This window comes from Neolamprologus multifasciatus, chromosome 17, assembly GCF_963576455.1.
Source record: "Neolamprologus multifasciatus chromosome 17, fNeoMul1.2, whole genome shotgun sequence".
NCBI lineage: Eukaryota > Metazoa > Chordata > Actinopteri > Cichliformes > Cichlidae > Neolamprologus > Neolamprologus multifasciatus.
Genome location: NC_140455.1, coordinates 1,450,271 through 1,478,072, shown reverse-complemented (window position 1 = coordinate 1,478,072; position 27,802 = coordinate 1,450,271). Strand labels below are relative to the sequence as shown.

The window sequence follows — 27,802 nt, the reverse complement described above, 5'->3', positions numbered from 1 at the left end:
CGCCAGATGCAGCAACACTCCTGCATTATTTAGACCATTAGCTCCATTGCAGGGATGAAAAGTGCTGCTGTTTTATTGCGGGCTATTTAGCACAAGGTTGTCTGTCTTTTTTTAAGAACATGGAGAATATAAACAGAGGAGGTTTGTGGGTCACTGCATTGAGGTGTTGGAAGTTAGCAGTTGTTCATTCCTTACATTGTGAAAATGGAAAATACAGTGAAAGAAAGAGAAGATCACATTAGTAATGATTCCAATGAAAACCCAACCTTTGAAAATATTATGATGTATTAGGTGAAAGGTCAGATGCCAGTCTGCTTCCAGTATCTTTTGCACAAGAGTCACACTGCACACATCTTTGTAATGTGAAAAGTTTTATTCTGAAACCTGTAATGTTTCATAACTTCATCTTGCACATTTGCAATGCTATGGTGTCTACAAACAGGCCTGCAAAAGTACTATGTGCCACCTTTGTGGTAGTTACCATTACAGTATCTCTTGAGCACATTTTGCCATGGTAACACAGACTAAGTGACTCACAAGGTATAAAATAAAAACAGGAGCCACAAGCTTAGAGTTGTGTAAAATTCTTGATTGATTTTGTGAAATCTGCTTTTGAATATTAGCACCAGTAAATCCTAACTGTAGTAATCATTTGGAGAGTCCTCAGATTTATCTTGTAAACTCTTGGCAAATGTGCTGATCACCAGGCTAGGAATCATCACACTCATCAGAGCACAATCAAACCTGTACGCCAACAGTAGAGCCCTGCTGAAGTTATGAAATGCTGAGGTTTTCCTGCTTGGAGTGTCTCTAGTTTTCCGTTCCATTCTAACTCTGCGTTATGTTGCAGATGAACATGCTGCTACGGCTGCAGGAGGCAGCAAACTACTCCAGCACGCAGAGCTGCGACAGTGACAGCACCAGTCACCATGACGACCAGCTAGACTCTTCACTGGAGTCAGCACTATGAGAGCAAGAGATACTGATCCCCTAACCCGCACCCCTTGGACCTCCCAGAACCTGGGAACTATCAAACCCCCATCACCACCGGACACCCCTATAGTTAGCAAATGATATATGAAAAGTTTTATTATCCAAAATGATTTACCCAACATTTGAGAGAGAAAAAAGCCTATTTTTACACAGCAATGGTGCAATATTAAATCAGATTATTTTATGTCTTAAAGATGTGTCTTCAACTTGGTCCCCGGTGATCAAAAAGGTAAACGACAATATGCGTAAGATCGAATCTATTTTACTGACATCGGATAGTGTTCGCCAGTCATTTTTGATGGATGTGTAACATTTGAAGAATACAACTTTTCATATATATTATAGGTTTTAGTGTGACTGATAAGGAACGTCACACTTTGTTCACACTTTTCATTTTGGGTGTGAGAAAATGAAAGAAGTTCAGCGTGATCAACTGGATTTTTTGTTATCTAGTTATATTTTCAGGTGTTTACATTTAGGGTCGGGTTTTGTTGTGTATGTCTTTCCTTGTTTACAGAGGTGCTTCTCACAGACACACACTCAAATGAATGCACTTGCACACAGGCAGCAGGAGGAGACTCTCTGTTAATGAAAGCTTTTAAAAGTTCAGGCCATCATTTAATCTACAGTCCAGCCTGCCACAGTGTCCTTGAGCAAAGTACCATATCTCCACCACTTCTGACTACCCTGATCTCTTACACTATCTTTCAGGTGATGTAATGCTCTCTAGTGGCCACAGGCGGTTTTACATCCAGTGTGTTTACACACAAATCATCAGGTTTCAGTAAAAGTTATTTATGGTCAACCAAACCTGCTCCTTACTGGGTTTGGAGTAGATTTTGTTCACCGCTGTACCATTTTTTAAAAATATCTTTGCTTTTTGTGAACATGACGAGGGCGTAGCTAATATTGGAGCATACTAACACACTCTGCTGCCCTCAGCTCAGTCACTAGTTGAGCCTCATGGTGCTGGTCTCCTGCCCTGAACGTTGTCGGCGTCAGGCACTGCCAAGCCGCTCCTCGCCCCCACCCTCCATGCCGACAACAAGCACAACGAAAGCGCATTGTCTGTGTGTCTGTGTGTGTGATCCAGTCTCACTACTACTGTGAAGAAAAAAAATTGAAAAGTGCCAACGTTTCATTTCGATTTGACTGCCAAATGTAAACACAATGCAGAGCCGAACATGGTTGTAGACTTCGATTACGCTGTTCTTGGCCTGCTGTCAATGTTTAGCTGAAATGTACCGTGATGAGAGCAGACAGCGCCCTCTGTGGATTGTTACAGGAGTAACCAGGTATTTTTGGCAGTCTGCACAGGGTTTGGTGCAACGTAGGCTGACCCTGAGTTCAGTAATACCTAACAGAGTAGCGTGGTATTCTGCGGCCCTCATTAGAAATTCTTTTTTGACATGTGCTTCGGTTTCTACCCGAAAGGAATCCAAATTGTCGCATCCGTATACAAGTTAACCAGATCAGTCAAAGAGCTGAATAGGGGAACAATGATATTGGTGCTTTCTCCACTGCCTTAAATGTTCAAAAGTTTTTTTCAAGCATCTTCTGGTGAGAAGACGAGATAGTATTGATATGCTTCCTGCTATGTCAAAGATGCTGCTTGCAGTGGGACAAACAGCCACTTTTGTTTGTTTTCCCTCCCTTTCCCTCTAAAGCACCCTTTCTCCTTTCTGACAGTTAGATTATAAAAGAGTGAATAGTGTATTTGAATTTGACCAATATTGTATGAACATTTAAAAAAAGTATATAAAATAGAGGGGTTGGGATATTTTTTTAAGTTGTTGTTTTGTGCCCAGTTGAGCTGGGCTCACTTGAACTGATAGGAGCACAACCAAACTGTTTCAGGTGTTCTTGCCTGATGAGCATGTCTTGAACCTTTTTAAAGGGGATGCATTATGAGGAGACCTTTACCTTTATGTATGCGTGTATTGGACGGAAGCCATTTAGATTTTTGATTGTCCTCTCTTTGTTTATCGAGTGGGTTGGTTTTGCACACTTTGAGGTTGGGTTGGGTTGTAAATACTTAAGTCTTGCACAGTGAATCAAAGATGCATTCTGCCCTGTCGATGTTCCAATATGCTTAATCCGCCGAATAAATTATTGTACTTTGAAAACAGAGAGAAAAAAAAGAAATGCAAAATTCAACACGCTGTCAGAAACAGGTGTGTGTCTTGTGGTGATTGGATGTTGTGCCTATGCAGGAGGCATACAGTGTACAGTAAGAAACAGCTTTTTTTTTTAACTCACTGAAATCACAAAAGGAGAAGAAAAAAAATAGGCACTTACTCCAGTATTCCTCATCCTGCCATAATATTTTCTGGATCTTAGGAATCCCAGTTGTTCATTAGAAACACTTCCCCTCTGGACATTTTAACGGAAGCTTACCGCTACGTTAGGCTTGCTAGTTGGCCGAGGCACCGAAGCTGATCTGACACCGTACTGTAAACATTTACCAACAACCAACAGGTGCTACTGGTCAGAGCTCACCAGAGACCAAGAAGTCATGTTGTCACAACCTCAGGACAATTCTATCCTCTACAATCCTACCTGTGTTCAGCTTCACGCGTGTCTCCGCAGCCAAGTTGTTGATGGTCCGCACATTCTTTTGGCAAAGGGGTGTAGTTGCATGCTAAAGGGGTGGTTGCTCCTTACCTAGACTTACACCCGCATATCAAACCTATCTACACTCCTGTTAACAGTGTACACCATGGTGACATTTTCCCCACTTAACACTTTGCAGTTACATCTCAGTTGAAAACCATAGCATTTACTCTGGTTTGAGAGAACGTTTTCTTCTTTTTAGGTGAAACATTTGTCCTTAAATGTTTTATATTTTGTACATTTGTATGTAACATATCATGTAAATAGACAGAGACAGTGATTTACCTCATCTGGAGGATTTTGTAGTCTTTGTAAAGCCCTAATAAATGGTATTTGGTGTCACACAGGCAAAAACGGCCTTTTGTGTTCATTTTATTTTATTCATGTCTCTTAGAATGATAAGAATTAAAAGAAAAATATAAATAAAAAAAAACATGTTTGAGTGAAAGTAACTGCCAAACGAATAACTTGGGCATAAACAGTAAGTATCCATATGATTTAAAGATATAAGACTATACATGAAAAAGGAATATGAAACACATTTTACTTAGAATCAGATCAGTATATACTAATTGCAACAAAGATGGTGCCACGTGTTGGCATTAACTCTAAAGAGTTTTGCATGCAGGACATTCTGCTGATGATATCAATTGTGTGTATGTCATATGCTTTGGATGCAGTCTGGAGTTTGGTTTGTAGGAAAAGTTTTTACAGTCCAACACAAAAGATGCACCTAACAAGATGACAACTATGGAATGATTCTTATATAGCACTTTTCTACTGTCCCAGAGTACTGAAGGCGCTCTATACAACATGCCACATTCACCCATTTACACAACCACTTTCACTGTACTTAGTGCTACTACATTCACACTCCAATGGATGAATTGGAGAGCAACTTGGGGTTAGTATCTTGCCCAAGGATACTTGACATGCAGACTGGAGGAGCCAAGGATCGAACCACCAACCTTCCAATCAGTAGGTGACCTGCTCCACCTCCTGAGCTACAGCCACCCTGAAACTGAGAAGGATTTTTCAGTTTCTGGTGTGTCAAAGAAGGCCAGCGAAGTAACATGCTTATAATTAGGTGCTGTCCATTGAAAATATAATTGATTGAATGTCACAAATATTAGCTGTAAGAGTGCAGTAAAACTAGGTGAAAATATCATGTCACAGACTATATATTATACAATTCATGTCACCCGACCAGTCACATGAGGTGGCTTAATCCTAAAATGTTTGTGATTTTTTTTTTAGCATCTAGCGCTTGCTATATGAAATACATTGTTCAAAGGGGGAAAAACAGATCTATACATGCAGGAGTAGACAAAATGAGGTGCTAATATAAAGGACGTATTCAGTAACCAATAAACGGTCGTTGTTGCAAAGGTGTGATTTTATTTTGAAGGATTATTGTGTTCTCTTCCAGGAGCGCGAGACTGAAGCCATAGCAAACATGGCACCCGGCACGACTCCTGTAACGGAGTCAGAGGAAGATCTTAAAACCTTTAAATCTAAAGGAGCTCCGATATCTTTACCGAAACATTCCTACTGGTTTGACTTCTGGGCTTTCGTGGTCTTTGATTTCGTGTTATTCCTCGTCGTGTATTTCTTAGTCCCATAAAAGGTAAGAATGAGTGAGCGTGGAAGTTTCCAGTTAAAAGTGGGTGGCTACGGATGTTATCTAACTTTTTTTTGTCCCACAGCTGCCGAGCCTGATATAAAAACTGGGATTTAAATAGCGCTAATTTGAAATAAACAGTTTTAAAGTTAGTATTGATGCATCTGTATCATAAATACCATTCTGAGAGCTCATATTCAGTGGTTAGCCAGCTGGTATCTAGATTCAACATCACTGCCTTGGATCTAGTATTAGCTATGCAACGTTTGCCTGAAAGGTCTTCGATTTACAATGTAAATTGTACTATATTTAAGATTTTACACTCTACACTTCCTGTGTAGGGTGGGCCGTTATCGCTCTAGAAAAGTCATGTGCCTATCTTCGCTAATTTTGATGCAATAATTTAACGTCATGCTTTTATGTGCTTTTCGAAGTGTATGATACGAGATATCCGGTGTAGAAGCGCAGTGACTTTTCCCCGTTACTAATTTTCTTCTGTTATCGGCTGCTCGTTTTGTCCAATCAGCCCTCCATATCCAAAATCTATTTCTATTACTGCTACACTGAGACACGAACAGCTAATTCTCCAGTTTGAGATGCTGGGAATATTATTGATTAGAATGTATAGATGTATATGTAGTAGTTGTGATTATGCATTTGTGTTCCCTGTGTTAGAACTTTGTTTTCAAAGTACTTCTCTTTGTTAAAGGTTGGTTCCAGGACTTTGGAGCTTGAAGATGCAGAGTGCTCGCCCTGCCCTTGGAAATGCTAACCCTGCTTTGAATCTAACACCATGTGATTGGATGTCGTACATCATTTGGCTGCATAACAAACATCTGAACTACAGAACTGCTGTGACTGGACTATCCTCCTTAATGCATGGAATCGGTTTTTCTGTGGGGGCGAGAAACATTTGAAGTGCTGTATTGTTGAAAAGTTACAATGATGTCATCAGGACTTATAAAATGCTTTGACCAGAAAATTACTAAGACACTTTAAGTGTTGTCACTGTCAGTTGTTAAGTAGTTTTATTAATAATGTTTAATTTTCTGGCTTCTTCCTAGTGTTTTGGTTTTGTTTCCATGTTTTCCTGATCATCACCTGTAAATAAATCTGACATCTCCAAATGAATGTATTGTCATATCAAGCTATGCGATCAATTGGTGTGGGACCCATATGGACACCTGAAGATTAGCGTCCACCTTCACTCGTGAAAGAACAATGCTGTGTTGGGAGAAATACTAGAATGCCGAAGTCATGGAAATTTGCACATGGAAAACACTGCAAATAAAGTTTTTTGTCTACTTGGTAAATTGCAACATTCTCTGTTATTTGTTGGATGAACTTCTCATTTATCAGCATCACATCTGTTATTAGGATCTGAGTAGTGTTAGGTTCTTATACCAAGTTTACAACTGGCAGTGACTGCACCTTTGAGACACATAAAGCGCAACTGTTTAGCTAATGACTTAAATGTTTTGAATTAAACGTGACTTTTTTTTTTTTACACTTTTGGGCGCTTGTTAATGCTTTTATTTTGGAAATCACACATTTGCCCACGTGTTTCCGCTTTGCGTTAGGGCTAATAGCATATTAATTGCTGGTTGCAGCTTGTTAGTGACTTTTTTTTAAGGAATTCGTGTAGTTTGCGTTATGGAAAGCGGTCCAGTGGAGAGCACAGGTCCGTGTCACAGCAGCGTTCATTGGTACCGCGAGCCAGGCCGCCCGTGTGTGCGCGTTAGCTCCTCACCGCGGCTAAATGCACTGATTCTAGTTAGCTATGCTAATGTAAACATGGAAAACTTAATGGGTTAACCGTTAATACTTAGGTTCATACAATATGTTCACTGTATTCGTGTTGTTTTTTAAGTAAATGGAATTGTAACACCCCTATTTGTTCTTAGTGTTATAATTTTAAGTTAGTTAATCTGTTTTTAGCTAATTTAACTGGGCTATATTCAAATACTGTTCAACATGACTAAATTTCTATTTCTGATATATTGTGTGAGTAATTAAATATACTTTCAATAAACGGCAACATTAAGCTATCTTGGAAATGTTTGTAAATATTTTGAAATAACTGGGAATTTTTAATCGATTGCTTGTAATATGTGGCCATAAATTCACCTGAGTCTCAATTATAGAAACAGTACTTTTGTACTCTCAAAAGGTTATTGGGCTGTTTTGCCAACAAGTTCAACTTTTATCTCGAAAAATAGGTTGGATGTTTTATATTATTTTTTGCAATCCCGACATGTGTTACAGTGCTGCTTTGGAGTGTTTTAATCTGCTTATTTGTAGGCAGCACCCTGAAAAACACCCATTTTTTCCCACCTTCATGCATCTCTCTGATGTTTCTGTGAAATATTTTGTTGAGGCTTACGTGGCTCACAACGACCAGTCGTTCTTGAGAAGACTAGACTTCATCTATACCCACAGTAGCTTAGCAGCACCTGTACACCAGCGGGTTCAATGATTTTCTTGTAACTTTGTCTCTTGGTGCTAAATTATAAAGATGGTTTGCCGAGCTGTCACAAGAGGACATCTGACTTTCCAAAAAAGACATAACTCTGTCCACTGTGTGTGTTTAATCAGATATATTCCTGCCGTTGTCATCCCTAAGACTGCTGATCCCTCCTATGCGGCTGATTTCTGCAGCCATGTGGCAGGTGGCTCAACGGAGGGATGTTCTCGACTATGAAAAGCTTGATGAATTTGTGACACTGGTCACGGCATCAGTTCCGGACCTGCTCAATCCGAAGCAACGAGGAAAACTGCTGCTTCGGCTGCGAGCCAGAGTGAGTCAGTAGGTGCACAGAAATGCATTCCACTCCACAAGTGGGTAATCCAGTGACAGTAGCTGAATGAATACCTTCCTGTTGCTTCAGGTTATACTTGAGCTGTGCAGAAATGAGGAAACAGCCAACATCCTGTGTGTACAGCCTCACCTAGAGCGAATCCACCCACCGGGATACACAGGAGTAAGTGTTAGCACCATTTTGCACAAGTCCAAAGTCCAGGTCCAAAGTTGTGTTACTGTTAAAAGTTCAGTGAGTGAAGACCTTGCAGAGGAAACATTTCATCTGAACTCACCTCTAAATCCAGCATCAGAAGTCCGATAACAAACGGTGAAAGGCGATGCATTTTGGAAACAGGCGTAGTCTATATAGAAATAGAGCTTTCTGAATGCAATGAGCAAAGCTGCGTTCAGAGACAACGTATTTTATCAGTATTACCAGTAATGTAGCTGCGGTGGATTGATCACATTCAGGGCTTGTGTTGCTGTTAGTGTCATGTGGAACGTTTTCTGGTTGTGAGGTATGGATTAGTTTAATCTGCATATTCTGTAGAGAGGGAGAATGGCTTCTAAAACAGAATAATGATTCTAATCACCCATTAAATATGCAGTGGATGATCAAATATAAATGTTAGCTTTCCGACATCATTTTTCGTCCTTTATCATTATTGTTGGTCTGATAGTGACGAAGATCTCAGTTGTAATGATTTCTTTCAGAGTGGGGATGCAGAGGTGGATGCAGAAGAGGCCATCTTTGTGGAGCTAACCCAAACACTCCTGAAAGACCCAGCAGAGAGGGAACATTTTTACCAGGCAAGTGCTCTTAGATGTAGCCAATCCATGTATTTCTTATCTTCTTCCTTTTAACTTTTTTTTATAACTAGCTGTTAATGTTTGTTCTTCTCAGGAGGTTTTCCCCACAGAATATGGCCTCAGCTATGATGCGGACATGCAGCTGCTTGTGTGGGAGTTTCTCTCCAAATTAGAAAGACTCCTGCCGGTGCCAGACCTCGGTCAGGTAGGCCTACATGAAAGCGTAATATTGGCCATATAAGATTCATTATTATTATAAAATACTGTTCTGTACATCAGACACTGGTGAATGGTTGGGCAGCAGTCACCAATAGCAAAGGTACTGGAGATGAGTAACAGTATTAGTAGTTTGTGCATGTAGTATTAAAGATATACATACATTTTTCCTATCTTTAGCCTTTTCAGTGTTTGTTTTTCCTTCTTAGTTTTCGACTACTCAGCAGTTAATCAAGTATTTTTTTCATTGTTTGGTCGATTAAGAAATTAATTACCAGGAACCTCCCTGATTTTTACCAGCATTCACTGGATTTTACACGTTTGAATTTGTACCCACAGGGTGAAAACTGTCAGTGCACAGCTCTGCTGTAACAGTGTTGCATTTAGTTGCAGTTGGCTGATTGTTAGTAGGACTGTGTCTTCACTCAGTACTCCCCAAGACTTCACTGACTCACCTGAATGAATATCACATTGAAGGATTGCTGTTTTAACACACTGTGATCCTTCAACAAAGATCCAGTCTGTAAGTAAACAGGGACAGAACAGGTTTCCCAAGAAGCCAGGTAAAAAACCAGCAGCCAGAGTGAAATCAGTCCAGTGATGCATGAGAAGATGATCTTGAAGGTGAGATTGGGCAAATTTCAATCAGATAAAGTCATTTTATTTTAGTGAGCTGGTTCCTGAGACTATTTGGTCACATCTCATATTTAATCACCATTCCCCCTCCTTCTCTTCAAAACAGTTGTCTTTTGGAATTTAAACTTCTTCAGACTGAATCTTTTTTTTCCATAATCAAACAGACTATTTCCTGGCTTACCTCTGCCCCCTCTGTGCTGAAGGACTGCTTGGAGGTGCTCTCCAATCCCAATGACCTCAAGTCTCTCCTGCAACACCACAAATGCCTTGAGCACCTCAGCACCCAAGGTAAATCAGTTAGTCACTTTAAAGCTGTTCAAGGTTTGCTTTCTCACTTTTAATAACTATCATTTAAAGTTTTAGATGAGGCATCTACACTTTAAGGTGAGTTTTTCTCTCTTTTTTGTTGCACAAAAAAAGGGAGATGTCAGGAAACAACAGACTGTAACTTTTGTGTTTCTCTGTAGGTACCACAGTGGAGATGTCCACCCAGGTCTTTGTCTGCTCAGAGTGTCCCTTCTTCCACATGCAGGAGTCCTACCTGCTGCAGCACGTTGAACACAGCCATCCTGAACAATACGCCAAACTCCAGAGGGCTGCACAGACATGTGAGACCCCCAAGAAGACGTTCCCTCCTGAGTTCCCAAAGCCCTTCCCCATCCACGACAGGCCCGACCCACACACATGCCAGGAGTGCGGCAAAACGTTCACGCGGGTCTCAGACGTGACTCGTCACCAGCGGACCCACACGGGCGAGCGCCCGTACACCTGTGAGGAGTGTCAGAAGGGCTTCAAGAACTCTTGGGATCTGACCAGACATCAGCGCATCCACACTGGAGAGCGCCCCTTCCTTTGCTCTCATTGCGGCAAACGGTTCACTCAGATGGGGCTGCTCAAACTGCATTCTGAGCGAACGGCTTGTGGCCAGACCTGCAACCCTCAGCTAGACCTAACAACAGAGGTGGTGGTGACAGAGGTGGTGTCCGAGAAGGGGGGCGGTCAGTATAAATGCCAGAAATGTGGTGAGAGCTTTAGCAGCATCCTGGATCGACTGAGGCACAGGCAGAGGCACATTGTAAGGCGTCAGTACAAATGTCCCATGTGTGAGAAGATCTACGGCCGAGCCTCGGACCTGAAGAGACACCAGATGAAGCACACAGGTGAGCGGCCATTTCCATGCGAGTGCGGGAAAAGCTTCACCCACGTGTGGCTTCTGAATAAGCACCAGCAGACCCACAGCAGAGAGCGTCCCTACCCCTGTGCAGAGTGCGGAAAGAGCTTCACGCAGCTTCAGATCCTTAACAGGCACCTCCTGACTCACAATGGCCAGCGGCCTTTCCAGTGCTCATACTGCGAGAAGAGCTTCACCCAGCTGGCCAGCCTCACACGCCACGAGAGAATCCACACAGGCGAGCGGCCATACCTCTGCACCACCTGCCAGAAGTCCTTTCTCACTCACGGAGAGCTTGTGAGGCACCAGCGCATCCACAGCAACTTCCGGCCCTTCAGCTGTCCTCAGTGCCCGAAGAGCTTTAAAACCAAGCGCGCTCAGAGTGAACACTTCCACAGCCACATAGGCGAGCACCCGTTCGAATGCGGCCGCTGCGGGAAGAGGTTCTCCAAGTCCACCTCGCTCGTCCGACATAACCTGACTCACACGGGGGAGCGACCACACTCATGCTCCCAGTGTGGGAAAACCTTCCTGACCTCTGGGGAGCTGCTCCTGCACAAACGCACACACACCGGAGAGAGGCCGTACCCTTGCTCTTACTGTGAGAGGAGGTTCAGGTGCTCATCAGACCTCAACATACACGTACGGACTCACACCGGCGAGAAGCCACACAGCTGCGCATTCTGTAAGAAGGGCTTCTCTACGTCCACGAGGCTGAAGAGACACATGCGCACACACTCAGAGAAGGTGGATTTATTGAGTCCTTGAGCTATTGGGAGAAAATCACTTCGTTGCTCCAACATAACTGTTGTCATTTAAAATAAAAAGAGCCTTAAATTAGTTCACTGTGTGTATTTTTTTGTTTTGTTTTTTGGTGCTCTGTTTGGTTTCTCTGATGTACAATTCACGGCAATCTTCCTGGCACTATATTACTGTGTTTGTGCCAGGGGAGCGGATCTTTGCTGCGGACCAATTTTTGGTGCAGCGTGTTTTGGGGTTTGAAAGCCACAGATAGGCGGTATTTTGAGAAAATGCATGTCAGCTGTTCCAATACTCATGACACATAAGAGATCACTGAGGGTTTTTGTCTACGTTGTCCTCCTCCTCTCCTGGATTGCCTGGAGCTTTCTTTAGGTGTCTTCCCAGCTTTGACAAATGGCCAGCTGGAATAACCACATTTACTCAGGGCCTTTTTGACATGGTGTTCTTCTGCTTTCCTGGCCGCTCTGTCTGTGGGGATGGTGTTTGCTTTGCATTGTAGAGTCCTGAAACATGTTTCCCACTGAAAACACTACATGGAAGATTTATGGATTTATGTTTTGGCTTATCAAGAAAACCATTTGTAATCTTTAAAAGCACAGAAGCAGAGAGCAAAAAAAGTGTAACATCTGAATTACAGAAAAGAGGAGGATGGCTAAAGAAATTTGAATGAGGTACAGAAAGGCAAGTTACAAAAGTGGAAGAATCTGGAAGAAGGATCTTGAAGACAGATTTTTTTTTAGATGAAACCACTGGCACAGGATGAGGACTGCATCCGATGTGAGCTTCTGTTAAATTACTGTGTTGTTAGTGTTTTACATGTTGATTAACTCATCCATCTGTGTAAATATCACTGGGGCAGAATAATAGTTTACAGATCATCTTGTAGGATGTTAGCAATCCGCTCAAGCTGGACATCTTCTATACATTGTCTCTAAAGGTACATCAGCAGTGACTGCTCTGATATTTTGGCTCATCAAATTGAATTAAAGATTAAACACGAAGTCAGTGTGCTGAATATCACACTGAAGCAGGCTTTAAATGTTTGCTTTGCATGTCTACAGCCCAGTCTTAGACTCTCCTGTTTGTTGGATAGCTAAGTCTGGAATATTTTTTATTCTGTAGCAGCATATTCATGTCAGTGAACTGTGTTATTTTGATTGTGCTTTAAATAAGTTGTAGAGGTCCAAAGAGAGACAAAACATGTAGTTCAAAAGGAAAAAGAAAGCTTGGGCAAGACGCTTTACCCTACTGGTGTTGGTCAGAGAGGCCGATGGCGCGATATGGCAGCCTCGCTTCTGTCAGTCTGCCCCAGGGCAGCTGTGGCTACAACTGGTTTGCCTGCACCAGTGTGTAAAGGAATAGTGGAATTGTGAAGCGCTTTGGGTGCCCCCTTTGGTCTGAGTGCAGTCAGTTTCCCATAGACATTGCCTGATGAGTGCTAATGACTAAATAGAGTGCACCTGTGTGTAATCTAATGATAGTACACATACAGCTGCTCTGTGACGGCCTCAGAGGTTGTCTAAGAGAATATTGGGAGCAACAACACCATGAAGTCCAAAGAACACACCAGACAGGTCAGGGATAAAGTTATTGAGAAATTTAGGCTACAAAAAGATTTCCCAAGCCTTTAACATCCCACAGAGCACTGTTCAAGCGATCATTCGGAAATGGAAGGAGTATGGCACAACTATAAACCTACCAAGACAAGGCCGTCCACCGAAACTCACAGGCCAAACAAGGAGAGCGCTGATCAGAAATGCAGCCAAGAGGCCCATGGTGACTCTAGACGAGCTGCAGAGATCTACAGCTCAGGTGGGGGAATCTGTCATTAGGACAACTATTAGTCGTGCACTGCACAAAGTTGGCCTTTATGGAAGAGTGGCAAGAAGAAAGCCATTGTTAACAGAAAACCATAAGAAGTCCTGTTTGCAATTTGCCACAAGCCATGTGGGGGACACAGCAAACGTGGAAGAAGCTGCTCTGGTCAGATGAGAACAAAATGGAACTTTTTGGTCAAAATGCAAAACGCTATGTGTGGCGGAAAACTAACACTGCACATCACTCTGAACACACCATCCCCACTGTCAAATATGGTGGAGGCAGCATCATGCTCTGGGGGTGCTTCTCTTCAGCAGGGACAGGGAAGCTGGTCAGAGTTGATGGGAAGATGGATGGAGCCAAATACAGGGCAATCTTGGAAGAAAACCTCTTGGAGTCTGCCAAAGACTTGAGACTGGGGCGGAGGTTCACCTTCCAGCAGGACAACGACTCTAAACATAAAGCCAGGGCAACAATGGAACGGTTTAAAACAAAACATATCCATGTGTTAGACTGGCCCAGTCAAAGTCCAGATCGAAATCCAATCGAGAATCTGTGGCAAGATCTGAAAACTGCTGTTCACAAACGCTGTCCATCTAATCTGACTGAGCTGGAGCTGTTTTGCAAAGAAGAATGGGCAAAGATTTCAGTCTCTAGATGTGCAAAGCTGGTAGAGACAAACCCTAAAAGACCGGCAGCTGTAATTGCAGCAAAAGGTGGTTCTACAAGGTATTGACTCAGGGGGCTGAATAATTACGCACACCCCACTTTTCAATTATTTGTAAAAAATGTTTGGAATCATGTATGATTTTTGTTCCACTTGTGTAGTGTACACCACTTTGTGTTGGTCTTTCATGTGGAATTCCAATAAAATTGATTCATGTTTGTGGCTGTAATGTGACAAAGTTCAAGGGGGCCGAATACTTTTGCAAGTCACTGTATATAGCACTTTTCTAGGCACCCAAAGCACTTCACAATTCCACTATTCATTCACACACTGGTGCAGGCAAACCACAGTGGCTTCACAGCGGTGAAGTAACAGTGGCTAGAAGAACAACTGGTCCCAGTGGCAATAGAAGCATTAAGAGCTGCAACTGCCAAGCTGTAAGAGTGGCTCTAAAGATTCCACAGTCACAGAGGTGTCTGTTCAGAAAACTGCAGACCTAGGAACAGCAAAGATACTGTGCAGAACCCCTAAACTTCCAGGCCTCTGGCAGAGGACCTGGGCTTAAGAACCATGCTCTAACACTACCTCAGAGGGGTTAACTGGTAATTATAAGACAATACATTTCAGGACATTTTGTGGAATAATGAAAAAGTAATGTAATGAGTGTTGTAACAATAATAATCACAAAATTGTATCTGACATAAAGTGTCCACATGATTTTCACATGAGTTGTCATATTATTGTAGTCTGTTTTGTACTTTAATCCTCTACAGCACAACACATAACATTTTTAAGCCTCAGACCCAGTACATGTGAACTTAAATGATCAATCAGAATGTTTGGGAAGGTATCTAATTTCAGTTCAATAAGATGTGGGAATCACTATCAAGCGTGATTTGAACATGGGGCCTCCTTTTCTGACACAGTGACACGATCGCATGATGTGAGAAGAAGGTAAGAATATTTCCTCTAATAATCATATTTAAATTGACATAAACTGTAAATCAAAAATACGTGCGAGTGTAAGAAGATGTGGAGAGTGTTTTTGTTTTTAATTTTGTTTTTTTTACTTTGCCTGATCAGAAATTCAGTTTTTCTTTGTGCGATAAGGGGTACTTTTGAGGAAGACTTTGATAACTGTGTGTTTGTTCATAATAATATTATTTCGTGTAGCACCAAGTAATAATAATGATATCAGATTATTATTTTTACAATCCCAAGTTTACATTGGAAAGTGTGTCCATCTGTCTGAGCTTCCAGGTGTAGGGGCACCTGAAAATGAAAATATGGTTTTAAATGCAAAATTGCTCAAAGTCTGAGCAAATCCAGTGTGGGATATCTCAAAAGCATGAAGAGAAAACAAGGAAGCAGAGACCCACAGCGCCCATCCTTGAGTCTAGTTCTGTCGGAGCTTTCTTTCTGTTAAAAGGGAGTTTTCCCTTTCTACTGTAGCCTTGTGCTTGCTTATAGGGGCTCGTCTAATTGTCAGGGTTTTCTCTGCATTGTTATAGGTTAATTGCATTACAATATAAATTGAATTGAATAGAACAAGGCAAGATGCAGGGTTCCCGGGTGCACAGAAAAAACAGAGGTAATGTCTATAAAGTGTAATGTGCGGCTTTTACAGCACAGAAGAACCGTTTTTGTTAAGTTTCACACAGAATGACAGCAAAGTCTCACAACATGAGAATCAATATGACAATATATTGGACAATTCTAACTTAAGCCTGTATCAAGCCATAAAGCTAAATAATCTAAATGTGTTTTTCAATTCTTTGATCAAAATTGGTTGACATTTTTGGACGATTTTCTTATGTTTTTTATTGCTTTCCAACAATTGTGTAAAGATCTATGAGTTAGTAATTGCCTCTGTTGTTTTATACAAGCCTAGTTGCCTACGGGCAACGTTGTGGATATATCTCGGAAACGGGTGTCTGAAATATAACATTTTTTTGTTTTGGCAGTAAAATGGTCCAAAATGTGTCAGAAAATAATGCTGAATAATTTTAAGCATACACTATCACAATGTGTGAAGTGGAGGGTTAAAATTCACGGCGAGATTCCCGCCGGACCACTTATCTGCAGGCACTTCCTGTCCCACCCACATTTTCGTGTCGCTTCCGGGTGGTGGTTACAAGCAGACTGCTGTCGTTATCTCAACGCTGTAAACAAGTTACTCAACGGTTTAGCTTCAACGACACATCAAGCGAAAAGAGATGCATATTAAAACAGGTGAGTTTGTGCTATATTTCGGTATATCTGAGTGTAACGCCTCACTTTCAGACGTGTTATTTATGTGTTTGGCCGCGGCATTAGCGGCGGGCTAGCAGCGCCGAGGGAAGCCTTTCTCCGCTTTGAATGAGGTGGTGGGGGGAGTTACGAAACTTCGGCTAGCGTTCTGGGTGGCTTTTTACAACCTTAATACGTGTAAAAACAAACATATCTAATCGTCCCGCTGTAGTTAATGTTCATACATTTTTCGATGGTCAAAGTGGAACCTTTAAATACATAAAACCGTCGAGTTTTATGCTCCACATCGTGACGCTGCTAATTAAAGTTTGCTAACACCGGTGCTCGCTGTTAGCTTCTATCTTTTTAGCCGCAAGCACCGCTCACATGAACCAGCGGGAGTTGTTTTACACAAATGGAAACTATTAAATCATTTCTGACATCTTTGTTTTTAAATAGTCGGCACACTGAAGAGTCTGCGGAGGTAGCCGGCTTCTCGAAATTTCGGGGCGGTATATGAGACGGGGTCGGCCGGGCGGTGAACGGTCTCACCAGTTCTTTTGAAATGTGGCGCTTTGGAGCGGGTACGCTAATCAGGCCCGCTGTAAGCTATGTGCTTCCTCTTTTTATGTTTCAACTTGTGGTGCATTTGAACACGGCCAACAGTAATGTCTGAGTATGTTTCAGTGGCGCCATGCGGACAGAGAATACTTTAACAACCAAAACGGGAGAGCCTTCCCGTAAAGACTGCTACCCAGTCACTCCTTTTCATGATGAGCCAGCAAGTGGGACAGCGTGACACAGGTCATTGGGCAAGATCAGACACGGGAACAAGTATGGTAATGACAGCTGAGAGCTGTGATGGGCAACTGCCAGTTAGGAATACAATTAGTTTACTCTTAACCTAAAACGTTTTATACTGGGGCTTGATAAATTGCTCATCAAACGTGTTGATTGTAGATTTCTTCAGAAGAGTTGTTTAGATTCCAGCTTTTGTTTTTGTCTATTTTGGGATTGGTCTTTTTTCTGTACAACTTTGCAAGTAGCCAGCTATACAGGGAACTGTTGTTCAGCCTCACCTCCTCTGCCACACTGAAGTCACATGAAAGTGTGTCATCTACCCCCAATGTTTGTGTGCATGGTAGAGACAAGTGCAAAGATCATTATTAATCAATGCCAAGTGATAAGTTTTTATGTGTACTACTCACTACAAGTATGCTTACTAAGGTAAGGGCAAGATACTAGTAGGACAGTAATGTTGATTAAAAGTGATTATGATGATATGATTTAGTGATTTCCCTTACAAATCACCAAGCACTGGAATTTTCTGCTCGTATGCATGATAACATATTAAAACAGCAGATACCTGATCAACTTGTCAATGCTCATTTTCTTCAGGTACATGGGAAGCCAGCAACACTGTGTGTGAGCCTGATGGTCTATGTGACCAAGCAGTCCTTGTTTCAGCCGCCAATTCTGAGCCACACATTCGGAACCGCCGCCTGTCTCCTGGCTCGGGAAACTGTGGAGGTGGTGGGGGTGGAGGATGCATCTCTGGAGGCGACAAGCTGCCACGGCAGCTTTCACCCGATGGTGACCTGATGGGTCCCAGCCATGCCTTTAGCTTCCGCAGGGAAAAGGAACGCAGGGGCCCACAGCACAAAGGTCGTAGTCTGCGCAGGGAAAGTCAGAAGGGTGTTGGCCGTGTAAGTGAAAGGCCACAAAAGGTTAACCAAAAGGAAAGATGGGTCGAGGACAGTTTGTCTCTACTTAAGCCCCCACCTGCCTTCCCAGTGCAAGACAGTCCTGCCAAGCTACAGCCTGCTGTTAGCTATGCCTCCAAGGTGAAGGCGGGAGCTGCAACTGGAGCACTGGAGGAAGACCGACCTGCCATCGGCATGCTGCTACAGAACCAGTGGGGTCTAAGTTTCATTAGCGAGGCAAGACCAGTCACAGAAGGCTCCGGCCCCAACTCCCGTTCCAGTACCCCACTGCCCACAGATTCTAAACATCCAGCAGACCTACAGCTAGACACAGTTCTCACAGTGAAGCCCCCAGAAGAAAGGCCAATTCCAGTGTCTACCTCCCTCAACCCAATTGCAGGCGCAGAGGTCGACGAGAGCAATGGAAAGCTGCTGCTCAGTTGTCGCCACCTAGTGGAAGCTCTGAACTATCATAGTAAAGGTAACCACCACAAGAAGCTTTAAAAATGACATCTGGCTAGAGATCATTAAATCTGAAATTATGGTGAATAACAACTACCTCTTTTCTCTTCTCTCACTCCATAGAGTGGAACGCTATCTGCAACAGACAGAAAAAAGGTGAGTTTTCCTAATTTATGCACATTCATTTTGGCGCAAGACATTATTCCCTACTATTTTGTCACACACACTCATTGATGGTGATTTGCTAAAATGTGTTGCATAACAGTCTTTTTCAAAGTGGTCTAATTTTTGCTGTTTGTACGAAGTGTCCCTATCGACTTTTTTTTTTTTTTTTTGGCTTCTCAGATCCAAAAAGGGTGATCTGGTACAAGGACACCAAGGAGCACCCAGCCTAGCAGTGTGACAGGCCCCTAGTGGAAACACACACAACTACATACACATAAAAATACATAAAGATGGACGAATTTGAGTCCTGTTCTCACACACTGCACTCAGGATGATGTCTTCACGCAAAGCCACACTGAGACACTTTGGACTAACTCCTTTAAGATCTTACAGCAATGGACTTTTTTTTAACGCCTTACAGAAAGCCTGCCTTAATTAATCAGACCTGTTTTCATTGTCTCTCATTACCATTTTAAGCTTGTATGTGTAGATTTTTTTTTTTTTTTTTTTAACTATAGGCGCTGTAATTGAATTTGTTTCCTTTTTGAAAGCTGCCGTTTTTATCATACTTTGTCCTCTGTGAAGCGAGTGGTCAATCAAGCACTTTGTTCAAAGAATTTGTTTACCAATCCCTGTGTGCAAGCCCTCACCAGAGTGACTTTCCCCCTCCCCCATCAATTCCAAATCAGAAGAATGTCTCATTCCTGCTTGAGTTTTACCGTTAATGTATGCAGAGGACTCCTGTACCCAAGTCTTCAGTTTACAGGAGGGTGTAGTCAAAGGCACAGAAGAGTTCACCCTTTATCACATCACCATATTAATGCTGTGTTCCTTTTGTTTTCATTTGGTCCCAATTGGGTGAATGTTACTTATGAATCCATAAGGGATGTCACCATGTTCAGTATGTTGATTTTTGAAAAGAATTTATTAAATAAAAATTACACTGGAGAAGGAGGAAGAATGTAAAAGAACAGTATTGCTTAATAAAAATGAGTAAACTTGAGTGGATCTGTTAATCATCTTTATTTCAACACAAATTGTCATTTACTGCTGGCAGCCTCACAGGGTTGAAAATCTCACTTATTTCATGAGAAACTTTCTGTTGTAACTGTACATAAGAAATTATACTAGCAAGTTCTGGGAGAGGGCCTCCGCGGGTACATCTCCAGAACCTAAAGTTACAAAGGTGGAAATTTTAAGAAAAGTAAAATTTTTTGGTAATACAAAGCTACTCAAAGCTCCTTTATACAATCCAACACCGAGCTCTGTGTGTGAGTTGTTTAAATGTTAGTCAGGCACTAAAAATATGAAACCAGCTCCTTTAATATCAAATATCTGTCTGGATAAACCCTTCAAAATGGAAACTTGAAGTCTTCCTGGTTAATAGTCTGCATTTTTTGTTGTTGTTGGCGTGTAAAGGCCTTAACCAGTGAAGCTGCGTAGCATAGCTCAGGAACTAAACTAATTTACAGTCTGAACATTTGAGACATTTTTCATGAAGGACCATGTTACAGCAGTGTCTCTCTTGGACGTGTTTGAATAGTTTTTCAAACATGTGATGAGATCAGGTTTTGGATGTACAGAAAAGTAATCTGTGGAGCTGCCGTGTTATGGTCAAGGCCTGGTGTACCACGCTAAATGTGTCACAACAGACCACAAAATGATGGTGCTGCAGTTAGTCTCGCCATGTCACCTCCACCTCATCTGTTCTATACCTGCAACAGGAGAGAAACCCACGGTCATTTACTGCAAGCACAGCAATATGAACACAAACACAATAAGAATGCATTTTTCCATCCTAGAGTCAGGATTACCAACTTTTTTTTTTAGAATAGAAGAGCCCTTTATTGTCATTGTACATGAAATTGTGGAAATCTACCTTCTGTTAACAATGACAACAAACACTACGAATCAGGCACTGCTGGGATTTGAACCCAGGATTACCAACTTTTAAACCCAACAGCCACTTTAACTCATACAGACATATAATCGACCTATAATGAGTAAGGGACATAAATGTGATTCTATGGTGGGTTATTAAATCACAACTGAAAAGGTCTATGAAGCCTTACCTTTGTGTGATCCATGAGTCTTCTAGCTCTGTCACCTGACCAGACCGAAACATCTCCCAGCCGGCCTGAGCGATCATCGCTCCATTGTCAATGCAAAATCTGTGGCAACAAACTGATCTTTGTCATCTGGATCTTTCAGACAGATCAACATCCTGTCACACCAATTGAAAAAGTCACAATGAAGAGCTCCATTGCATGTGTTCACACAAGAACAGCTTCATATATCAGATGTTTTTGTGGCTATGAATGGTACACTTTATAACCAAAAGTATTTGCTCATCTGCCTGATTCCACAGTTGACTGTGGAATCAGCTAGGAAATTTCATGACTGTACGGTACCTGGAATTCACAGAGCTTTGAAAATAACAAACACATTGACTCTTAAAATTAGGGTGGGTGAGAGCATGCTGTACTCGGTCACGAGTATGCTGCTCGTGCGTGTAAAAGTGAAACTAATTCTAGTGAAGTTTCAATGGAAATGAAAGTGAAGGATCTGAGTGTTGGGCAGACTGGGTTACCTTTCATCTGTGGCAAACAGCTTTGCTCCTCTCTCCTTACACATCACTCCCATCATCTCCTGCAGACGCAGATTACCTGTGGTTGGAACATGAGATAAACACATTTCTGAGTGTGAACTCATTTCCATTCATAGCAACAGTAAACAGAGGAGTTTCAAAAATGGGCTTAGACTTTAAGGGATCCAAGGCATTCCTGTGTGACTGTAACAATAAGTACATAAACAAACAGTAATTAGAAACAACAAACAACAGAACCTTGGAATCAGTAAGAAGGACTAGATGTTACAGTCCCTGATAATAATGCATTGCTTTAGATGGAGAGACTCTTGAGGGATGGCTGTTATGTGGAAAGGCAGCCCAGAAACTTTGTCAGCTGCACGCATCGTTGTGTGCCTCAACTTCCGGTCTTTTACCCAGGCTAATCTGCCATTTCCTTCCTTGGTTAGGTTTAGGGATTAGAGATCTGATTCATCGAGTGTTTCAGCCATTATCACTAGACACCCTCATCCAAGTAGGCCCTGCCAGGGTTGATTCTCTTCTTCTTTCTTCTGTTTAGTTTCCTACAGTCTATTTTCTATCTATTCACTGCAACTGAGAAATAATACTTACCTCTTTAGCATTTATGGAGCCTAACCTCTTCAAAGGGATAGAAACTGTGATAGAGAGAAGTAAGACAAAAGGGACAAGATAGGAGAGAGCAGAGAGGAGAGCCGGAAGGGGGGCGCCCGATCTGGCTTCTCACACCTCCCTGCCGGATCGGGCTGAACGCTCTACCTCCCCACTGCATCCCAGAAAAGGGAAGAAAGCAGAGGGGAGAAGAGCGTAATATTTCTTTTCTCTCGCGGTTAGCTGACTGCCTTAGCTGCCCAAGTGATGTCAGCCCTTTTTAACCATAGCCAGTGACTGGTCCTCTGAGCAGTGTTAGCTAGTTCTCTTATAGCCTCCCGTTGTGCCTGTCCTCTGATCCCAATCTCTCTAAGCAGCTTTGCTGTTGTGCTGGCAACAAAGCCCCGGCACCCCACTTCCACCAGGCGCACCTTGATCTTCCAGCCTCTGTCTTCTGCCTCAGCTGCCAAGTTGGCATACCACAGCTTCTTACGCTCAAATGCATCCTCAATTGCTTCCTCCCATGGTAACGTCAGCTCAATGACATACGCAAATTTTTGGGAGTTAGACCAAAGGATGAGGTCTGGTCGCAAAGTTATGATCTCTGTGGGAAAAATTAGCCTCTGATCCAAGTCCACTTGCATCTGCCAATCCCTGTCAACCTTCAGCGGGCTCAGGTCTGGGTTGAAGGGCTCGTCCTCGGCTTGTCTCCTTCCCGGACAAATGTTGATGAAAACTGACGCTCCTCTTGGTTCGTGAAAGGTTGAGTGTTGATGGATTTTCTTTTGCACTCAACTTTCTCGGCTAGACACCTGAGAACCTGGTTGTGTCTCCATGTGTATCTGCCCTGAGTAAGGCTAGTCCTACAACCAACCAAGATGTGCATCCTGTACCCCCTTCCAGGGGGCATCCTGTTTTTCCAAATCACAGCTGCAGATTTATTGGGGAAATTAGCGCATTGTATGTCGCTCGGATGATGAAACTTAGTCTATTAGACTCCATGCCCCAGATTTCACTCCATGAGAATTTTCTCTTTTCCACACTCCCAGCTGTTTGGCCAGTGCCACGGCTCTGGCATGTCTGGCTGTTTCCTCCTGACGACACACCTCCTCCACCATCATTTTTTGACGTTCGGTTACAGATGCCTTTTGCCACCGAGGTATTACTGCACCAAGACCAAATCCTCCTCTGCCCTGTTGGACGTGACCCACCACGTCACGATGCCGAAGAGCGGATTTCGCCTGTAGCACAGATGTGGCTGGGGTCCACTTCCTCCCCGTTGCTAGGGTGGGAGCAGTGCCTCTCACTATGGGGTCGTGGGAGTCCATGAGTGACATCTCAGGCCTCACTTCTGCACATTTAAACTCCTCAACCAGGCTAGGGATAGGCAATGACAGTATCCCGTCGCTGTAGAGTATAATCATTAGAATTGCTGAAGTTCATGTAGACAGCTTTACTGCTTGTGGGAAGTCATTTTATTCTGTTGGATTTTACACAGAAGAAAACTGGTGTTCCCGTTTCTTTACAGATAAAATCGAGCCTTACACTCTGATTGCAAAGCATTTCATAACAGTAAAAATAGCCCACACAAAATGACTGCAAAAACTTAAATGCTTCAGCATATTTGCTTTAATATTTTAGAATAAGCTGCAGCATTTCAGATATACTTACAGCCAACGCCCCCGACAATCAGCACTTCCTGGGAGCCACAGTGAGCCATTGCTCTTTCTGTGATCTCCACCAGCATGGAGAACAATGTCTCCTGCAAAGACAGAAGCATTACTAATGGGAAATACTGACATCACTGATGCCAACACACCAATCAGGGCTGCAACAAGTAGTTGATTAACAGAAATTCAAGAGGTAAATATTTTGATAATCCAGTATGCTTTAATTGCATCTTAAACAATTCAAATAATGTGCTGCTTTCAACTGATCATTTCAGTAATAAAAATGTAATTAATCTATTAGCTAAAACTCTCGTAACTCTCGCTAAAACTAATTGATAAAATTAACTAAAATAAAAAAAGAACAAGCTTTCTTAAACAAACTGAATCACACTTTTCAGTAAATCATACAATGTACAAAACCTGGTGAACCAGCTGCCAGAGATAAGCTCCAGTTGCACTTGAAATGAGAAGGAGCATTTTTGTTTCAGAAATATGTTCTGACAATCTTATAAAGTAAATGAGAAAAACTCCTTTAAGGTGTTTTATCAGAGGATAACTACACTGCAACACCAAAGGTAACTGGATCAAATATGAACTTTCTGACTTTCGTGTGTATAAAGGCGCTATGCTGTACCTGAAGTGAGAAACAGAGGTCTTCTGCTGTACACTGACCAGAGCTCAGCATCTTATGAGCAGCGTCCTGTGGAAGGAATATAAATGTAAAGAACGTAAACCAAAAGTAGCCTTGAGATAACTCAATCAATATGACACAACCAACTTTACAGAAGAGCAAAGGACTTACTTCAATGTAGGACAAAATGCCAGAAAAGGACACATCCATGCCCTTTACTGTATATGGCAGCTCCACATACTGACTCCCTCTGGCAATGTGGAGAGAACGCAAAGTTTAGAATAAACATAAAAAACATTAAAAGACATAAAGAACACTAAATATTCACAACTATTCAGTGATCTCACTCACTTTTTGGCCATCTGCTCTATGTTGTAGCCTGGACTTGGATCATTGGAAATCTGAGTGTAGAAATGGTTTCATACAGAAGTATGATTACACATCTGTTGCACTAAGTGAAATGCAACTTGATGGTTTCATGTTGAGAAGTATGACACAAACCTTAATAACTCTGGCAAACCTGTCTAAACAGTTGCCGACTGCAATGTCGATGGTCTCCCCAAATATTCGGTACCGCCGCTCTGAATATGCAATAACCTGCACAAAATTCAGGATGAACAAAACTCAAACTGCATTTCTACTTCAAATACACTGCTGTTTAGCTGACAGCTGCTCATCAGAAAATGCAGTGCAGATGTTCTGTGCCAAAAAGCTCTGCATGAGGCTTACAGGGAGGAACCAACCTGTGTATTGCCCCCACTAACATAAAGCACGGTGGGGTTGTTGGCTTTGGTGATAAGTCGTCCCATCTCTATGTGTCCGATACAGTGGTTCACACCGAGCAGCGGCTTTCCCCAAAGCTGTGAAACTGTGCGTGCCACTAGAGCCACCGTCACCAAGGGTGCACCCATACCAGGACCTGAAGGAGAACAACTTATTGGTTTGGTCTTCTACAGACATCAGTCAAGAATCACAGTCCCTTTATTTCAATTCATATCTTAAAGACCTTTTAGTACAATAATATTCCTACAGAGCACTTTGCTCTCAGATTGCAGGCTTAATTTAAGTTCCTAGAGTTTATAAAAATAGAATGGGAGCCAGAGCCTTCAGCTCTCAGACTTCTCAGGGTCTGATTAAACTTACTTTTTGTTATAGTTGATAACTAGGGCTGGATCAGGTGGTTTTGAACCCTCCATTAGTTATGTTCTTAGAGTCTAAAGCTGCTATAGCCCTAAGCTATATTCTCTCTGTCATAGTTAAAAAAAAAAAAAACAATATGTAAGATGTAAGTCAGATAAGCATGTGTTTCTTAAAGCAGGCCTTAATAATTGTCATAGTTGTCAAAGGAAGGACAAATAAGAGAAATTTTGACATGATCCATTTTCTTTATAAACTGTGGAGCTTGACAAATGTTCTTTGGCTTGTTTATTAGGAAAAATCCCCCATCTCTTTAAGCTATCCTTTTTCTGACTGGGAGCTCTTCATTAACGAAGGTCTGAACTTTAATGGCACACAGAAATTAGTGACATTTTTGAGTAACTTACAATATAAAACTAACGTTTGTTTGTTAACAAACAATCAACTCAGTTATTTAAAATCACTATGACCCTTATTTGATGAGAACATGTTTGGATCAATTTTTGACAGACATCTGAAAAGTTAAAATCTTTTATATTACCTTTGGTGTATGCCACACAGTCGATGTCTGCAGGTTTTAGCCCCGCTTGCTCCAGCGCCTCCTTCAGGACGGTTAGTATGACAGCACGGTGGTGTCTGGCTGTGTCACTTGGCAGGAACCCTGAGATATAAAAAAAAAAGCATGCAGTCAACTAACAGATTTTCATATAAGCAGTATGTTGGAGTTATCATTAATATCTTAGAGGAACTCTAACTTACCTTGACCCGGAGGTGTAATGTAAGTCCGTCTGGGGTTGGAAAGCACTTCCCCATCCCTGATTATGCCTATGCCGATCTTATTGGCACTGCCCTCAAATCCAATCACTACAGTCATGGCTGCAGAAAAAACTGTTTCAGAAAGAAGGAAGTCACTGTGTTGTTATAGTGTCTTTTCATTTAAACCCTTCATCTCTCTTAGAAGTCTATTACAGGCAAGAAAAAGGCACAATAAAACTAAATCAGATTATACTAGAAAATTTTGGACTGTACATCCACATATCTAAATATGTCTGGTATGGTAACTGCACCGTATCAGATCGCAATACCCTACAACGGATAGTGAGAAAAGATGAGAAGATCATTGGAACCTGTCTTCCCTCCAGCACAGACACTCATCACACCCACTGCATCCACAAAGCCACCAGCATTGTGGAGGACCCCATGCACCCTTCACACACATTCTTTACCCTGCCTGCAGCCTTCTGGCAAGAGGTACCGGAGCATTCGGGCTCTCACTACAAAACTGCAAAAAAGTTTCTTCCCCCAAGCCGCCAGAACACTCAGTGACTGGACTGACACACGCATACACACACACACACACACGCATACACACCTTCATACACGTAACTACCTCAAGCACTCATCTGCACAATCTCATACACACACCTTCATACATCAAGTTACTTTTTGCACAACCCACTGTCATCCCTTTTCTATTGCACTGTTGTGTCTGCACTGTCTTGTGTCTGTATCGTTCTGTTCTGTCTGTTGTTGCGCTGCGCATGGTTGAAATAACAATAGAGATTGACAGACCACGTGACTTTCGCGTATTGCTTTGTGGGTACCCGTGGCAACAAAATCAAAACACTGCATCAAGCGCTAGTATTTCCAGCACCGGTAATCATTAATTCTGCGGTTTTAATCCCTACTTGCATTTTATTTGCCCCAAAAACAGTTATGTACAAAACGGAAAAAATCAAAGGCGTGAAAGGGTCACACCCATACGAGCATATAAAGTTGGGCAGCACGCAACTTTCATCACGCACATATTTATTATTATATGGTCCTAAGCCACTTGACTTGACCACAACACAAATACAATCAACACCAAAATTAAAGATTCAAATTATTTAGCAGCAAACATTTTTATGCAGATAACATGTTATTGCGCGCATTTTTATTAACCCTGATAATACACCTTTAACCTACATATTTCCACATTAAACGTTTGGACAATCAATACGTAAAAGAACCAAAGCATAAGCATCCTGATAGCTGTCTAATTAGCTCCTATGCTAACCGCCAGAGAACAGACCGACTTTTTTCCAAAAGTAAATTTATGGTGATGCGGTTTTAAAAACAAAATGTATTTACCTACTTTTTAAAATTCTTCGGTAGGTCACATTAATCTTAATTCATATCACTTTAACTTTTACGCACGTAAACCTAACTGGCTGGGCTAATTTCCGTAGCTCAGCTCCTCCATAACGAAGCCCAGAGGACCCAAACACTGGTAGGTACACATTTTGCCTTAACATAAGACACCGTAAAAACAGAGCCTTACTTAACTAACATGCCACGGTAATACATTGTGTACATTATAGCAGCAAGTACGTATTTATTTTTCAAGAAGACATACAAATGTGGAATATTTCTCGGTAATTTTCAGGCATGTGTTTAGACAGTCAGTAGTTCAGTAAAGCACATGGACAGAAGTCTTAGCTGTGCTGTGTAGTGATGGGA

The 27,802-nt window shown here is 42.0% G+C and overlaps 4 protein-coding genes across 9 annotated transcripts in view; 3 read left to right on the top strand and 1 right to left on the bottom strand.

The window, feature by feature from the left end:
* nav3 (neuron navigator 3) overlaps positions 1 to 6,540 on the top strand; it is a 265,011-nt gene extending 258,471 nt beyond the window's left edge. For all 4 annotated transcript variants that reach the window (XM_085138223.1, XM_085138222.1, XM_085138224.1 and 1 more), the window contains 2 exons: positions 851 to 5,233; positions 5,937 to 6,540. In XM_085138223.1, the coding sequence (XP_084994349.1) occupies positions 851 to 970 (120 nt within the window). In that variant the 3' untranslated portion in view covers positions 971 to 5,233; positions 5,937 to 6,540. The remainder of the gene's footprint in view (positions 1 to 850; positions 5,234 to 5,936) is intronic.
* A 138-nt stretch (positions 6,541 to 6,678) lies between these two features.
* On the top strand, positions 6,679 to 14,205 carry LOC146498672 (uncharacterized). Of its 2 annotated transcripts, none has more exons than XM_085138230.1 (7): positions 6,679 to 6,908; positions 7,851 to 8,025; positions 8,116 to 8,208; positions 8,742 to 8,837; positions 8,932 to 9,042; positions 9,854 to 9,977; positions 10,157 to 14,205. In XM_085138230.1, exons 2-7 carry the CDS (start codon positions 7,867 to 7,869, stop codon positions 11,626 to 11,628), a joined length of 2,055 nt encoding a protein of 684 aa, XP_084994356.1. In that variant the 5' UTR covers positions 6,679 to 6,908; positions 7,851 to 7,866; the 3' UTR covers positions 11,629 to 14,205. The 2 variants fall into 2 exon arrangements, with proteins under 2 accessions (XP_084994356.1, XP_084994355.1); XM_085138229.1 differs by having other exon boundaries at positions 7,823 to 8,025; positions 10,157 to 14,204.
* Positions 14,206 to 16,189: 1,984 nt separating this feature from the next.
* LOC146498671 (uncharacterized) lies at positions 16,190 to 19,669 on the top strand. The gene is made up of 4 exons (XM_085138237.1): positions 16,190 to 16,339; positions 17,735 to 18,520; positions 18,625 to 18,657; positions 18,847 to 19,669. Exons 1-4 carry the CDS (start codon positions 16,324 to 16,326, stop codon positions 18,894 to 18,896), a joined length of 885 nt encoding a protein of 294 aa, XP_084994363.1. The 5' UTR covers positions 16,190 to 16,323; the 3' UTR covers positions 18,897 to 19,669.
* A 4-nt stretch (positions 19,670 to 19,673) lies between these two features.
* Positions 19,674 to 27,577, bottom strand: osgep (O-sialoglycoprotein endopeptidase). Of its 2 annotated transcripts, none has more exons than XM_085138235.1 (12): positions 27,434 to 27,577; positions 26,060 to 26,188; positions 25,842 to 25,961; positions 24,907 to 25,082; positions 24,665 to 24,760; positions 24,515 to 24,564; positions 24,335 to 24,413; positions 24,167 to 24,232; positions 23,534 to 23,624; positions 21,257 to 21,332; positions 20,739 to 20,837; positions 19,674 to 20,381 (listed from the first exon to the last, which is right to left on the bottom strand). In XM_085138235.1, the coding sequence occupies exons 2-12, from the start codon at positions 26,172 to 26,174 to the stop codon at positions 20,342 to 20,344; spliced, it is 1,008 nt and encodes a 335-aa protein (XP_084994361.1). In that variant the 5' UTR covers positions 26,175 to 26,188; positions 27,434 to 27,577; the 3' UTR covers positions 19,674 to 20,341. The 2 variants fall into 2 exon arrangements, with proteins under 2 accessions (XP_084994361.1, XP_084994359.1); XM_085138233.1 differs by having other exon boundaries at positions 27,438 to 27,577.
* Between the last annotated feature and the right edge of the window lie 225 nt (positions 27,578 to 27,802).

What these genes read in the sequence shown, in the direction of transcription:
- osgep (XM_085138235.1), bottom strand. Translation starts at nt 26,174, where the DNA reads ATGACTGTAGTGATTGGATTTGAGGGCAGTGCCAATAAGATCGGCATA. An exon ending in GCATTTTGTCCTACATTGAA is followed by an intron (nt 24,233 to 24,334) that starts GTAAGTCCTTTG and finishes TTCCTTCCACAG; the next exon opens with GACGCTGCTCATAAGATGCT. An exon ending in CTGTTTGCCACAGATGAAAG is followed by an intron (nt 20,838 to 21,256) that starts GTAACCCAGTCT and finishes TTGTTGCCACAG; the next exon opens with ATTTTGCATTGACAATGGAG.
- LOC146498672 (XM_085138229.1), top strand. Translation starts at nt 6,881, where the DNA reads ATGGAAAGCGGTCCAGTGGAGAGCACAG. An exon ending in CGGTCCAGTGGAGAGCACAG is followed by an intron (nt 6,909 to 7,822) that starts GTCCGTGTCACA and finishes GTGTTTAATCAG; the next exon opens with ATATATTCCTGCCGTTGTCA. An exon ending in CGGTGCCAGACCTCGGTCAG is followed by an intron (nt 9,043 to 9,853) that starts GTAGGCCTACAT and finishes ATAATCAAACAG; the next exon opens with ACTATTTCCTGGCTTACCTC.
- LOC146498671 (XM_085138237.1), top strand. An exon ending in TCTGAACTATCATAGTAAAG is followed by an intron (nt 18,521 to 18,624) that starts GTAACCACCACA and finishes CTCACTCCATAG; the next exon opens with AGTGGAACGCTATCTGCAAC. An exon ending in CTGCAACAGACAGAAAAAAG is followed by an intron (nt 18,658 to 18,846) that starts GTGAGTTTTCCT and finishes TTGGCTTCTCAG; the next exon opens with ATCCAAAAAGGGTGATCTGG.